This window comes from Squalius cephalus, assembly GCF_949319135.1.
Source record: "Squalius cephalus genome assembly, chromosome: 17".
Taxonomy (NCBI): Eukaryota; Metazoa; Chordata; class Actinopteri; order Cypriniformes; family Leuciscidae; genus Squalius; species Squalius cephalus.
Window position 1 is genome coordinate 17,619,771 of NC_137138.1, and position 14,373 is coordinate 17,634,143.

Genomic DNA, 14,373 nt, shown 5'->3' on the forward strand with positions numbered 1-14,373 from the left:
AGGCATAAATGTGTGATTTTCTTACCAGCCTGTGTATTGTCTTTAAATGAGACCACACTGCGTCTCTGATTCAGATTATGTGTTTATAAAGGTATGAATCTGTACAACTAATCCAACATTTCATCAGTAAATTGCATTATCTATACGTCTTACAATACTGGGTGAAACAATGATTAACAAAGAGTTTAATTTGAGAGGCTTGATAAAAATGCCCAATTAAAAGCCTGGAATCAGCTGACTGCTATTGTTTTTTTGCTATTGTCTTTTTGTTTTCTTGACTACTCTTTATTTTAAAGAAAAAGAGTTGATTTCTGTAACTAAGATACAGCTCAGCTGTTTAAGAGTTATAGCATATAGCATATAGACTGACCCATCATTACACTCTAGAATCTGTTACAGCACGCTGCATACCTGTCAGCAACTTTATTTGATCCTTTGGGGTAAAAAAAAAGAAAGTATTTCACCTGCCTCTCACTGTCACAGCCATTTTGATTTATGACAGACTCCTCTTGCAGACTTGTCAGCTCAGTTACATGAAATTCACAGTTTATCTCCCATGCGCGGATGAGTAAGACTACACCAATTTAAAATGTCAATAATGATGCTCTCTATGAATGTGCACAAACAAGGACATTAAATTGATCAAAAGTGACAGTAAAGACATGTTGCAGAGGAAATGCTGTCCTTTCAAACGTTCTATTCATCAAAGAATCCTGAAAAAATGTAGCACAAAAATATTGAGCTGCACAGCTGTTTTTAACATTGACAATAATAATAAAAAGACTATACGCAAGGCAAATCTGAACAGAATGAATGATGCAAATTTCATCAAATATAAGACAAATTCAAATTTTGCTCTAAAAACTGAAGTTAGTTCAGTGTTGATTCAGTTCAGTTCAGAAACTGAAAAGTTCATCAATTATGAAACTAATTCAATTTAGCTATAAGAAGGCATTCAGTTCAATAACAGTGTCGATGTTGCAAAATTCGTTAATAATGAAACTAATTGGCTATTAAGCAACTCTAGAGAAGACAATAGCGTTACCATCCAGCTCAATCCAGTTCAAGTTTTGTTCTCATCCAAAAGTGTCAGTGCAGTCAAATCGATAAAAAAAAAAAGTGTCTTACTCAAATATAAAATTACTTTCAAACTGTCAATCATATGAGACTCTCTTTAAAAGTGCACATAGTTACAGGGGTTTTGTTTCTCTCAATCTCACATACCAAGGCCGTTAAATTACTCAAACATGTTGGAGAGAAATCGGTGCCTGCAGGGGGGACGCTTGCCTGTCTGTCCGCCGGGATGTGACTTTCACTGACAGCAAACCTTTCTGGGCGGCCCTTCAAAGAGCTGGGTATTTAAAGCACAAAGTTGGAGCTGGGCATCCTGACTGAGCTCCTCGGCAAAGACCTGGACCCCAGCTCTGAGTGCAGATATGACAGATTCAAGCTTGCGTATCAGTGGGGGAGCCGTCAGATTTGGGGCCACCTATGGAGGCAACCGTCTGTTCTCCGGAGCTAGGAGTGGTGGGGGAGGTGTTAGCATGGCTCTGTCCCGTTCTCTCGGCTTGTCGAGGGGGGGTGGAGCAGGAGCTGGAGCTGGAGCCGGTTTTGGCCTGGGAGGAGGTCTGGGTTTAGGTTTTGGGGCTGGAGCTGGTGCAGGAGCAGGACTGGGCGCTCTCGGTGGGGGATTCGGCTTGGGTGCCGGAGGAGCCAGGGCAGCGGGGATGAGGGCTGGCGTGGCTCCTCTGAGAGCCCGTCTGGGGGGCAGAGTCTTCAAAATCGGAGGCTATGGTTTCAACCCGTCCTTCATCAGCTCTACCACTGCGGTGGACGCAGGAGCCGGGCCGGTGCTCAGCATCGATCCCACACTCCCGTCGTTGGACACGGTGCAGATCACACGCATGAAAGAGAAGGGGGAGCTGCAGGCCCTCAATGACAAATTTGCATCGTTCATTGATAAGGTGAGTGAAAGTTTCAGGTGGGTTTATTTACAAGCATTTTTACAAACATCATGGATTCATTTAGGATGAGTAAAAAAGAAAAGATTCATTGAATACAATGTCACTGCTTTTACAGATAAGGTTCTAATGACTATGACTTTGTGGTTTCACAGGCCCGGTCTCTGGAGCAGCACAACGCCGTACTAAAAGCTAAGATTTCTATGTTTACTAACCCAGAGCAGGGAGGACCTGCGAGCAGTTCAATCCTTCTGACCTCTGCCATCGGAACCTATAAATCTCAGATCGACAGCCTCACCGCTACTAAAGAGGCCATCATTGCTGAGATTGAGCACTATAAAGGCATTATTGAGGATGTTCAAGCCAGGTGAATCTCTCACTGCAGCAGAAGAAATGCACATTCATGTATAAAAATATACAATCGTTCAAAAGGTTGGGGTCAGTAATATTTTTTTTTCAGTAACAATGCATTAAAATATATCGAGAGTGACAGTAAAGACATTTATAATCTTGTAAAAAAAAAAAGTTTTATGTTCTTTTGAACTTTCTATCAAACAAAACTCTATCAGAAGAATATTAAGCAGCACAACTTTTTGTTTAGCATTGATAACATTAAGAAATATTTCTGGAGCATCAGATCATGTTTCTGAAGGATGACACTGAAATTCAGCAATAAATTACATTTGAAAATGTATTAAAATAGAAAACTGTTATTTTAAATTGTAAAAATATTACTGCTTTTTTTAACTGTATTTTTTACCCCAAACACCCCAAACTTTTGATCAGTAGTTTAAATACTGTGTTGAAAAAATATAATTGATTGCCCCAACATTAAAGCTAATTTTAGAAGCACTTTCACTCAATTTAAATTTTCATTACATTTCAGTGGACATTTTTGATTATATTCTGCTTAACTGTTATTCATTTCATTCTGCCTTCTTACTGGCACTTTGTGGTTTGATTTTAATACACTACATGATTGTACCATAATGAGTAAAGGCATTTAAAGTTTCTCAAATTAGTCTGTATATCTTTGACCACCTGTGATTGTCACAGCCTTTTGGGTAAGAAAGGTCCAGTCGAGAGGACATCTGCTAATATCCCTGCACATTCTCTCCTCCTTTACTCAGGTATGATGAGGAAACCTCTCAAACTAAAACTCTGGAGCTCGATTGGACTGCATTGAAAGAGGTACGAAACATACATCATCATACATCAGGTTGTTTCCCATAGATTTACAGATGAACGAGTCTGACAATTTCTCCTCCATCAGGAAGTGGATAATCTGTACCTTTCCATCTTTGAGTTGCAAACCATCATCGGTGGTTTGGAGGATCATATTGCTCTGTCCAAGCAGGTGTATGACGCTGTGAGTCTGCAGGATACCTCCATTTATTTCAACATATACCTCAGTTTATTTCAGCACTGTTAAAATACACTGAATTTTGAATTTCCCCAATGGCCTTAGCTTGTGTATATGTCTGTCTGCTAGAAAGTGAAAGAGGTGAGAAACATTGTGACTGGTGGTGTGAAGTCAGCAGTGTCTATCTCAGTGGATAACGCAGCCCAGGCCCAGGATCTGACCTCAGCGCTGACTGAAGTCAAAGCTCACTATGAAGCCCTGGCTCAACGCAGCAAGCAGGACGCCCTCCTCTCAGTGCAGGACAGTGTATGAAACCTTTGCTCTGTTATAAGCAAGCTATACTTGAAATATTAAAGCATAGTTTTGTCATTATTTACTCACCCTCATGTTGTTCCAAACCTATATGAATTTCTGTCTTCTAGAAGAAGATATTTTGAAGAATGTCAGTAACCAAACAGTTGATGGACCCCATTGATTCCATAGTATTTAAGTCAGTGGGGTACATCAACTGTCTGGTTACCCATATTCTTCAACATATGTTATATTGTGTTCGGCAGAAGAAAGAATTTCATACAGGTTTGGAACTACATGATTGTGAATAAATGATGACAGAACTGTCATTTTTGGGTGAATTATCCCTTTAAATAACCAGATTGTATAGGCCAATAACATTAGTTAACATTAAACACTATATTATAACACATTATAAATATTTAAAACATTTAAAATATAATATATACTTTTATAATGTGGTTCTAATAAATTAATATTTAACAATTAAACTAAATCTAATTAAGTACATTGAATATAAATGTATAAATATGAATGTAAATATTAAAGATAATTAATCCTGACAAAATGTAGTCATTTTTGATTTACCTAATGCATTATTAACATATAGAATCTTGATGCTTAATATTAATATGTACATAATATGAACCTTTGGTAATGACTAATGTAAGATGTAAGGGTGACCACCTGGTTATTGCTCTGTTGCAGGACAGTAGATGTGATTTTGCTGGTCAATTTTAGTATTAGATTATATTTCTTATTGTGGTATTGTCATTTCAAAAGTTCCCAATTTCAGTGGTCACCCTATCCTCACATGACTTTATAGTCTTATACTCGATTCATCTTTAAAAAACTGCCTCCCCCAAGCGGCGAGTCCTTGTATTGCAGGTGTAACGACATAAGCACATGTTTTGGGCCAGACTGAGATCCACTTACAGCCTCTTTTCGTTTGTTCGTCTATATAGCTCACCATGATGTCCGCATCCTCTCAGCCAAGTTCTCAGACACTCACCACAGCCAAAGAGGAGCTGCGCGTTTACAAACTACAGATTGACTCTGTGCAGAGGGAGATCGACAGGCTCAAAACTCTGGTGCGTATTACTCGGGAGATTAACGCTGGGTAAAAGATGTCAGATTGCCCCCTTTTTTGGCATTCCTGTGAATAACTGCTGCCCTCTCCAATGACAGAACTTACAGATGGAGTCTCAGGTGGAGGAGGCAGAGTGTCACTCCAACTCCCACACGGAGACATACCAGGATCAAGTTCTAATTCTCAGATCTCAGCTTGATGACCTCAGAAAGGTAAACTCACTTAAGAAGACTAAATGATAACCATTATTAATTAAAGGAATAGTTCACTTTTAAAATGAAAATTCTGTCATCATATACTCACCCTCAAGTTGTTTCAAACCTGTATGAATTTCTTTCTTCTGCTGAACAGAAAGGAAGATATTTAGAAGAATGTCAGTAACCAGACAGTTTTTGGGTCCCATTGACTTCCATAGTAGGAAAAAAATATACTATGGAAGTCAATGGGACCCAAAAACTGTCTGGTTACTAACATGAGGGTGAGTATATGATGACAGAATTTTCATTTTAAAAGTGAACTATTCCTTTAAATAAAGCTGTCACTCAGACTCCACTAAATCTAAATGGGCATTTTCTTCAGCAAATTACTCATTACGGTCAAGAATATCAGGAGCTTCTCGCCAGCAAGATGTCTCTGGATGTTGAAATCACAGCTTATAAGAAACTCCTGGACAGTGAAGAGAACAGGTGAGGAGGTTTAACTTGAGATTAATGTGAGGTTTTGTTCACTCAACGATCACATCGTATCTCGTGTCTCGTGGACCAGGTTGAGATCTGGAGGTGGTGTCACCGTGCACATGTCTAAGACTGTGATCGGAGGAGGAGGAGGAGGAGGAGGAGGTCTAGGTCTGGGTGCAGGAGGTGCAGGCCTGGGTGGAGGTGCCGGTCTGGGTCTCGGAGGTGGATATGGGTTGGGCGGAGGACTAGGAGGAGGTCTTGGGGGTCTAGGACTGGGACTCGGTGGAGGACTGGGCTTTGGAGCAGGAAGTTCCTTCGGTGCAGGGAGCAGTTACATGTCCTCCAGCCTGAGCAGCAGTGCCTGTAAGTATTCATAAATACTGTCATACGTGTACACCATAATGTTATATACAAACATGTGTAGTGCGCTCCAAAGGTCTGAGGCCACATTGAAAGCTGTAGATAAACTAAAAGTTTGTAAACATTAAGAACATTATAATGTAAAATGAATGAGTTCATCTTTTCACTTAAATTGTTCTGCTTATAATTCACTTATACACCATATTAAAATAGAAAAGCTATTTTTAGTTGTAGTCTCGGGCTTTAGAACCTCACTAGCTTAACTCAAACGGTAAAAAATTGCGTTTGCAAATTCTTTGATGTGAAATGTCAAGTTCGCTTGTAGTCACATTTTCCACTGTTTTCACCCAGTGTCATCCACTGTTTACTGAAGATTCACAACCTCCACTCATCAAGCCACAGAATGCTGAGCTTCAACATAACGGGGCATAGAAAGGAAGCCTACCATCACGCTTCATGAAGAACGCCTCCCAAAAGTTCACACATTTTGACCACCGTCACATAGCCTATGTAACATAACGATGAAAGATTGTATGTTCATTTTGTATGTTCATTTTTGACGAGGGTCCAAATCCTGTATTCATTTAAACACCATATCAAAATGTCAATATTGTTTTCACAAGATTTTGTTTATTTTCATGCATCACTTCCAGCTATGGTAATAAAAATTTTAAAAATCCATCCTGGTCATTACTGAGGAAAAAACACAGTGGTCTGTAATCTTTCCATGTAATAATTTCAATCAAATCTCAATTCTAATAATGATTCATTTAATAATAATAAAGTGTCTGTAAATATATTTATGCAAGAGTATATAAAATGCTCATACACATTCTTTAAAAAATATCTATAAAAATAAATAAATATAAAACAATGTCTATACTAATTTTTATATTTAGTTTGAAAATTCCATTTACATGAACTTTTAATGAACTGAACTAGACCATATCGTTAATCATGTTCTTATCATAAGAAATATCTTGAAATGAAGATTCTTGTCAAATTTAAGCCATTGTTGTAGTAAAAAAAACAATGTTACAAGATGCCTAAAAAGCGGAAAAAAACAGACCCACACACACCACCTACAGGCTTTTTCAAATGTCATAAAGCTTAAATAATGAAACATCGCCCTACGTCTTGCAAACATTTAAAAGCCTATATTAGCTCAAGACCCTCCAAAAATGTGAGTTCGTTATAAACTCAATCACATTCTGCCCTACTTCTACATGATTCTCTGTCTGGTTGCAGTAGCATGTTTTGGGTTTTTTTAAAAAAAAAATTCACCGAATGCTAATGAAGGGGCTGCATTTCAAAGGTTTGACATTTTGTATGACTGTGTTTTGTGTTGCTGTGGGTTTGTGGTGGTCTCTTTACCGGTGTCCGGCATGATTTTGCACGGATGTGGTTAGATTCAGTTTGAAACAGGAAACACTCAGGTTCATTCTTCTCTCTCATTAGTCCTTCATTCGACTTCAAACTAAATTCATCAGAATGGAGATCGGTACTTCAGAAAAGGTAACAGCTCACCAACTCATACTCTACTCATACTCTACATAATTCAGGGGGGATGGGGAGGAGGAGGGGGGGGAGAAGTTAGTTTTGAAAGTTGTCAGATACTTTTACCACTTCATCACATTAAATGACCTGTTATAAATTAAAGAAATAAACTATTGATGGTTACATAACTCATCCTGTGGTTCAGTTAGCTGCTGATAACAAACTTATGGCAGGCTAGTTCATCGAACACTATCAAGTTCAATCATCTCACATATGAATAATTCTCTTATCGTGATTTTTGCCATTGTGTCAGAGGGGTGAGAACTGTATTTGTGGTAATGAATAGATAAAACGCTGCAATTTGTTCTCATTTCCTCACTATATGCATGTAGAAGAACATCTGTAAACCTCTGAAAGAATTCAATTAGATTGAAGAGAATTATATTTATTTTATTTTATTTTTTATTATTATTGTTGTTTAAGGCATGATTGAAGTCCAAAGCCAGCAAGGAGTTGTCCTTGCCATCGTTTCTCTGGCTTGTCTTGGTTGTGTTTACGCTCTCTGTGTGTGCTGCAGAAAAAAATCTAGTAAGTGGTCTGATATCGCAACAGCTTTAGGAAAATGCATTATCATTTTTCTCAGCTGCTTTAACTTTATCTTACATACAATTGTCTTTGTCGTCTGATTAAGTTGTATTTTTATTTTGAGATATGGAGCAAGAGGACAATGACCTGTATGACCAAGATCCTTTGTAAGTTAAATGTTTTATCTATTTATAAATGTTCACTAAATATTAATTCAACTATGTAACATAATGTATATATTAAATAATATAAATTATATATATATATATACTGTAAAAAAAAATGTGGCTGCCTTAAATTTTTAAGTACAATCAACTTCTCAAATCGTTTCAAATCAAATCACATTAAAAGTATTATTTTAAAAATGAGTTGAATCTTGTATAACTATATATATATATATATATATATATATATATATATATATATATATATTCATATATATATATACATACAAGATTCAACTCATTTTTAAAATAATACTTTTAATGTGATTTGATACGATTTGAGAAGTTGATTGTACTTAAAAATTTAAGGCAGCCACACTTTTGTACAGTATACACATATGCATATATATATATATATATATATATATATATATTTATTTATTTATTTATTTTTGCTTTCAGCAGTCTAGATGGTAATTTTGATGACAATAGACGATTTAACACAGGTAAACTACGTCCTCTTTCATCACATTCTGAAGAGAAGAACGTTTTATTTAGGACTTGAACATTAGTGTTTTTCACACATTTTCTGTCACAGGAAAGCTGAAATTCAGAATGCGCTCTTCGTTATCCATGAATGAGATTTTATTCCTATCTTGTCTTTTTTTTAGTGATTAGACCAAACCAAAGAGAGATACCTTCAACCTCAAGGTGAGGTCTTTTGAACAATAACCAATGCACTACTTGCTGTTGAGTCGTGTAGTTTTATTTACTGTTATATTCACATCCACTTTACTCTTTATCTAAAATACCATATTATTGTATGGTATGGATTGTATGGATGTTGTTGTACATAACTGAAAGCCATCAGAGGCATTAATGATTAAATGAACAAAATGAACTGTCTTTTCTGATTAGTCATGATAGAAAGATCAAAATGAAGAAAACGTTACAGATGTGCTAAATGTATTTTCACAGGCAATCAATGGCGAACATGCCTGCGAATAGTAAGGATTTCCTATTTAAATTTGCAAAGTTTGAACTCATCTCTATGGGACCAATTATTTCAATATGTTGTTGATATGTAATCATTTGGGTTATTTCAACTGTTTTCCAGCAGGTGACATCCACTGCAGTTATCAGAACCTTACAGGTGGTAAGAGTTATTGTTAATGCGATCTTAAGACGTCACTTATAAATGAATGGCATTTTTAAATATGAACATGTAGCCTAAAGTAATGCGTGTTTTTGCTTCTGCAGCAGAACACGGCATCTTGGAACCAACATATGTGTGAGTGTTGTTTTTCATAATGGTTATGTGAGGAAAACAAGTCAGATACTAATCAAAGACTTCGGTTTACAAAAGCTTAGCTTGCTCAAAATTATGCTACAGTCTATATTTGATATGCTAACATGCCTTTTTGTTTTTATAGGGACCCAATTCCAAATTCAATTTATGCAAACGACGACAATGATGCAGGTAAATGTGTGCTGATAACCATTGAGCACTGTTCGCTTTCTTCAGAAAAATTAGGTCAAGTGACACATTTTAATCTGGATACCTCTGAACCGGTGGTGTCAAAAAGCAGTTGATGATAAATGAGACAAAAATGACTATTTCAAAAGAGGCCAGAAGTCACACACTGAAAAAAAATAGACCATAGGTGCATGATACACTGCACAAATGGATGACAAGATGCTTAAAGCAGTTATTTTAATAAAAGGTCACATCACGTTCCATACAGGAGAATACGGTAATGTTTTTCCAACAAAAGACGTACAACATGACTCAGGTTGGTGTTTTCAGCAAATAATAATGTTCAAAATCACAATGTCATCCAGGGCTCAACAATAATTATTTTTAGAATTTATTTTATTTGTTTATTATTCGCTAGCTTGACCGTACTTTGTAATTGCCCTGACTTTCAATGTATATGTATATATATATTAATGTACACGTATTACCTAAGCTTTTTGTGTGCCATTACATATTACTGTACCATTACAATAAAAAAAAAACATTGTTTCTTTGTTTATTGTTGTATTTGGAATTGTTTCACCAGACAGCTGTAGTTATGAAAACATAAAAAATGAAAGTGAGGAAGGTAATATGTTCATTTTTGGTTTGGTTGATAAAATATTTCTATTTATTCATGAGACGGCACCACTCACTTTGTTCTTTCCCTTTTATACAGATTCAGAATCAGAATACGTGAACGCACCCAAAAGAATAAGATTTGTATCAGAATGAAATGAGGTGAGAATCTTTTTAATTTTGATTTTCACATTAGATCTTATTTTTATGTTGATGTGCATTTACTGTTAAGTAAAAAAAAAAAAAAAAAAAAAAAAGAGTTCTATGTTCAAACTTTTAATGTCAAATAATGTTTTGCTCTGCTGATCGATAAACAATGTTTCAATTCAGCTTTAGTGAACAAATATGGACTAGTGTTGTACAACTATTACAAGACCGTTTAAAATACTTCATGCCACAGAGGAACTAAATGTGTTAATGCATATCAAGAGCTTTTTTTAAGCCTGCTTCATAAAGGTGTGACATGAGTCAGAAGAGTAACCTGTCCTTTGTCAAAAGTTAAAACAAAAGTACGTTTTAGTGGGGGAACATTAAATACAAACAAGTCTTAAGTCTAATTTGGTGTCTGCAACTTGATAATACTTTTTCCTCCTTGTCTAAAATTGTCATTGGCTATGTTGAAAATGAAACCTCTAAAAAAAACTATCACTTCTTCTGCTGTTCTATTTCTAACATATGTTACAACAAGGAAATGTTTTGTTGGAATGAAGTCATGATTTATAAATATAAATGTATAAAATTCTTATTAGGTAAATGGAATTAGTTCTACTATGTTGCACCTAAGACACCAAAAACAGGTCCGTGAATCATTCACAAGCATCAAAAGGATTTTTTTACATTTTTATTACTGCAACTTGTCGTATTTGTATAATTACTCAAAATATAAAAGTTCTGGAGATTAAGAAGAATGAGGAGAAGTGTGATTATTTGGTAACATCTTTTGTCTTTAGCTTGCATCAGGTGCAGCCGTCTTACTGCACAGTCGACCCAACAGACCAGCCATCTGTAACAGAGAGTTCACCCCTTCTGCCACTTTCATATGCGTGTAGCCGATTTCCTGGGGAATCAAATGTATGAAGGAAATTGCAGTGTGATTCAAATAAATATTGTTTTATCGAAACTAAATGACTGAGTGCCTCTTTAAAGTTTAAAGCTTCTCATGGAGACTCTACAAGGGCAATAAATACCTTAATATATTCCAGCTTCAAATATTCTGCCATCTGAAAGGTTTTACACACTCTAAAGATGTTTCCGATTATGTCCTCCGGTGAGTATCCTAGTGACCAAAGCTGCTCAATAACCTGTAGAAAGAAGCATTAGTTTTGTCTAGTGTCTTCTGAAAAGGATACGGAATATTTTCAAGGGCAAATGTTTAGTGATACCTTGTAGGCTTCATCAATGTTGGCGTTGACGCAGTGTTCTAGCATGCTTTTAACCAGCAGAGGATGTGGCTCGTCACACACCTGCACAAGAAACACTGTACTTCACCAACACATTTTTATACTGAAATGATTTCCATGCATTAGAAAGAAAACTCAAATAAAACCTATCCAAAAAAATACCTTGAACACATTTTCACTGTTGATGTAACCAAATCCAGAATTTGTTGACTGCAAGTTATTCAGAGCCTAGATAAAAAAATAAATAAATAAATAAAAAAAAGTAAAAAGTGTGTATACAATAATCATAATAATAGTACAAAATATTAAAATGGTAGGTAAATAGAAATATATAATAAAAATATTTTTTAACAGTATTAATATCTATTAGTATCATTATTAAAGTTAATCTAAAATGCAAATAATTGATGTTATGTATATTAATATATACGTAAAACGATAATTGACCTGACCTGTCTCATGTCCCCTTGAGCGGTGAAGATGATGGCCTCAAGGCCGTCGTTGGTGACATGCAAGTTCTCCTTCTCTACCACCTCCGTGAGACGCATCATGATCTGGTCGTCTCGGAGTTTGCTGTAACGCAGAACAGCGCAGCGGGACTGGATGGGCTCTGCAACACAATGATAGGATCATCTGAAAAACCTCTCTATTATGTGTGTGCTCCAATGTACTTTTTGGAACATGTTTAAATGACTATTATTATAAATAATGTGGCACTTCGCTCACCAATGATCTTATCTGATGCATTACATGCCAGAGCAAAGCGTGTGGTTTTAGAGTAAATCTCCATGGTTCTTCTGAGAGCTTGCTGAGCTCCATCTGTCATGCTGGTTTAGAAATACAAATACTTGCATAAAGCATTTTTATACATTTAAAAAATATTTATAATATTAACTTTTAATAGTGATGCACCAACATTTTGGTCAGTGAAAATTTTCATGCCGAAAATGTCGTTTAACATGCCATGCCGCCCCTCAGTATTTAGCACTCAGGTTTCAGTCAGTATATTGATATTTAATTGTTGCGAGGAGGACGTTCTCGCACGACCCTCGGCCTTGTCCTGCTTGCCACATTAATATTTTAATGTATAGTTAAGTTTTATTTAAAGTTTGAAAAGGCAGGATATTGCAGCACAAAACCCTGAAATGTGTCAAACATAAAACAATCTTATGAATCTGATTTAAAACAAATTTAAAAAGCAGGTGAAGTAAAATAATAATAATAATATCATCGATTTCTGTGAGGTAGTACAACACAGACGCACAGAAAAAAAACTCAAATACATCAGGATTCATAAAATCTTTTAATAAAACTATTTGATTTGCTTGAATGTTTGTTTTTTGATTCATTCAAATTACTGAGTTAAATTAAAAAATATATATTAATATAATTATACAAAGAAAAACTCATTTAAAATAAGAAATTAATAACTTTTATAAATTGGTAATTTTCAGTTTTCGGCCAAGTACATCAATAATTTTCGGTTTCGGCACAGAATTTTCATGTTGGTGCATCACTGATATTTTTTCCCCCCTTAAAAATCAATATTTTTAATAAAAATACTTCTATTACCTGTCAGCCTCATCCAAGATTATGATCTTGTGGCGACCTTTAGGGAGAGTGACCTTTTGCTGGGCAAACATTTTAATCTTGTTTCTTACAACATCAATACCGCTGGAATGAGTAATATACAAACAAATATAAAGAAACACGTTAAAAAAAGAATATGATCACCCAAAATATCTGCAGAAAAGCAGTTAGAAAACAGTCATTGCTCTCCACTTACAATCCCTTCACCTGAAGTGTTTCTTACCGGTCATTTGAGGCATTCAGCTCAAGAACAGCATCTTTCATGGCCGGGCCAAGAAGAGCTCTAGCCAAACACAAAATGCTGGTAGTTTTTCCAGTACCAGGAGGACCCTAAATACAAAAGTGGTTATTGTTTTAATGCATAGTGGCATATCAAATGTAAATTCAGATGCATAGTGACATATCAAATGTAAATTCAGATACATAGTGACATATCAAATGTAAATTCAGATACATAGTGGCATATCAAATGTAAATTCAGATGCATAGTGACATATCAAATGTAAATGCAGATGGCACCTGGACGTGAAAGCATATTTTAACTTACAGCAATGATGATGTTGGGCACATTTCCTTCTCTTGCAAACACCTGCAATAATGGAGCAAAAGAGTGAACACGTCAACATTTCCAGAAGTCTATTCACTAACGTTACATCAGGCAAATTATTACAGTACGTCGCACTAACCTCCAGTCTGCTGACAGTTTCCTCATTTCCAACTATTTCATTCAACTTCAGGGGTCTGTATTTTTCAACCCTGGAATCAATAACACACTTAAATCACAATTACGTATCACAATGAACATGAAACAGCAAAAAAAAAGACGAGCTTGGCAGTTCAGTTGTTGTAAAAAAAAAAATGCTGCAGGCTCGCTATCTTTTGCGACATGCAATTAATTTAAATGCCACGACAGCGCGCTTACAAATAGCCACAAACAGTACCATGGTAGTTCATAAGCAGTCGATGATGTTTTCTGTGCAGTATCGTCCTTTTTAGGCTGTCCGTCGACTTGACTTTGTTCACTGTCTGTCTCTTTCATCTCAACATCCATGTTGACCGTCAGTAGCGCGTATTCCCGCCACGACAGGAACAAAACAGATCTGACATGTCGTCACTTCCGGCAAAGGGAGCACAGTGACTTTTTATTTATAAATTAATAGTATTATAAAATATAGCCTGGTACTTAACAAGCTAGCAAAGAAAATGGAAAAACTGATACAAGTAATTAAATAAAATTGTTTAACTTCCTTTTTACGATAATAAGTGAAATCAAGAAGCACATTAGCTAAAACAATGAAAT

At 35.8% G+C, this 14,373-nt stretch overlaps 3 protein-coding genes across 5 annotated transcripts; 2 read left to right on the forward strand and 1 right to left on the reverse strand.

Moving 5' to 3' along the window:
* The first annotated feature begins 1,395 nt into the window (after nt 1-1,395).
* Nucleotides 1,396-6,414, forward strand: LOC307144666 (thread biopolymer filament subunit alpha). The gene is made up of 10 exons (XM_079847220.1): nt 1,396-1,964; nt 2,117-2,328; nt 3,092-3,152; nt 3,235-3,330; nt 3,454-3,630; nt 4,581-4,706; nt 4,804-4,917; nt 5,285-5,391; nt 5,471-5,745; nt 6,094-6,414. The coding sequence occupies exons 1-10, from the start codon at nt 1,437-1,439 to the stop codon at nt 6,111-6,113; spliced, it is 1,716 nt and encodes a 571-aa protein (XP_079703346.1). The 5' UTR covers nt 1,396-1,436; the 3' UTR covers nt 6,114-6,414.
* Nucleotides 6,415-7,149: 735 nt separating this feature from the next.
* Nucleotides 7,150-11,133, forward strand: LOC307174438 (uncharacterized protein). Of its 3 annotated transcripts, none has more exons than XM_079898251.1 (13): nt 7,150-7,257; nt 7,723-7,827; nt 7,949-7,991; nt 8,451-8,494; nt 8,660-8,699; nt 8,967-8,995; nt 9,106-9,144; nt 9,249-9,279; nt 9,422-9,468; nt 9,734-9,781; nt 10,052-10,093; nt 10,184-10,245; nt 11,034-11,133. In XM_079898251.1, the coding sequence occupies exons 2-12, from the start codon at nt 7,725-7,727 to the stop codon at nt 10,237-10,239; spliced, it is 522 nt and encodes a 173-aa protein (XP_079754377.1). In that variant the 5' UTR covers nt 7,150-7,257; nt 7,723-7,724; the 3' UTR covers nt 10,240-10,245; nt 11,034-11,133. The 3 variants fall into 3 exon arrangements, with proteins under 3 accessions (XP_079754377.1, XP_079754375.1, XP_079754376.1); XM_079898249.1 differs by having other exon boundaries at nt 9,252-9,279; nt 9,713-9,781; XM_079898250.1 differs by having other exon boundaries at nt 9,109-9,144; nt 9,252-9,279; nt 9,713-9,781.
* On the reverse strand, nt 10,010-14,204 carry rfc2 (replication factor C (activator 1) 2). The gene is made up of 11 exons (XM_079898248.1): nt 14,015-14,204; nt 13,760-13,829; nt 13,621-13,662; nt 13,297-13,403; nt 13,056-13,157; nt 12,210-12,310; nt 11,936-12,093; nt 11,646-11,711; nt 11,466-11,546; nt 11,271-11,384; nt 10,010-11,140 (listed from the first exon to the last, which is right to left on the reverse strand). The coding sequence occupies exons 1-11, from the start codon at nt 14,122-14,124 to the stop codon at nt 11,030-11,032; spliced, it is 1,062 nt and encodes a 353-aa protein (XP_079754374.1). The 5' UTR covers nt 14,125-14,204; the 3' UTR covers nt 10,010-11,029.
* Nucleotides 14,205-14,373: the final 169 nt, after the last annotated feature.

Bases quoted from the DNA above. Each gene is read 5' to 3' on its own strand.
- LOC307144666 (XM_079847220.1), top strand. From the start codon at position 1,437: ATGACAGATTCAAGCTTGCGTATCAGTGGGGGAGCCGTCAGATTTGGG. The intron at 1,965-2,116 runs GTGAGTGAAAGT...GTGGTTTCACAG, and splicing joins TTGCATCGTTCATTGATAAG to GCCCGGTCTCTGGAGCAGCA. The intron at 4,707-4,803 runs GTGCGTATTACT...CTCCAATGACAG, and splicing joins TCGACAGGCTCAAAACTCTG to AACTTACAGATGGAGTCTCA.
- LOC307174438 (XM_079898249.1), top strand. From the start codon at position 7,725: ATGATTGAAGTCCAAAGCCAGCAAGGAGTTGTCCTTGCCATCGTTTCT. The intron at 8,996-9,105 runs GTAAGGATTTCC...ACTGTTTTCCAG, and splicing joins GGCGAACATGCCTGCGAATA to CAGGTGACATCCACTGCAGT. The intron at 9,280-9,421 runs GTGAGTGTTGTT...TTGTTTTTATAG, and splicing joins ATCTTGGAACCAACATATGT to GGACCCAATTCCAAATTCAA.
- rfc2 (XM_079898248.1), bottom strand. From the start codon at position 14,124: ATGGATGTTGAGATGAAAGAGACAGACAGTGAACAAAGTCAAGTCGAC. The intron at 12,311-13,055 runs GTAATAGAAGTA...TTTCTAAACCAG, and splicing joins ATCTTGGATGAGGCTGACAG to CATGACAGATGGAGCTCAGC. The intron at 11,385-11,465 runs GTATCACTAAAC...TTCTTTCTACAG, and splicing joins ACATTGATGAAGCCTACAAG to GTTATTGAGCAGCTTTGGTC.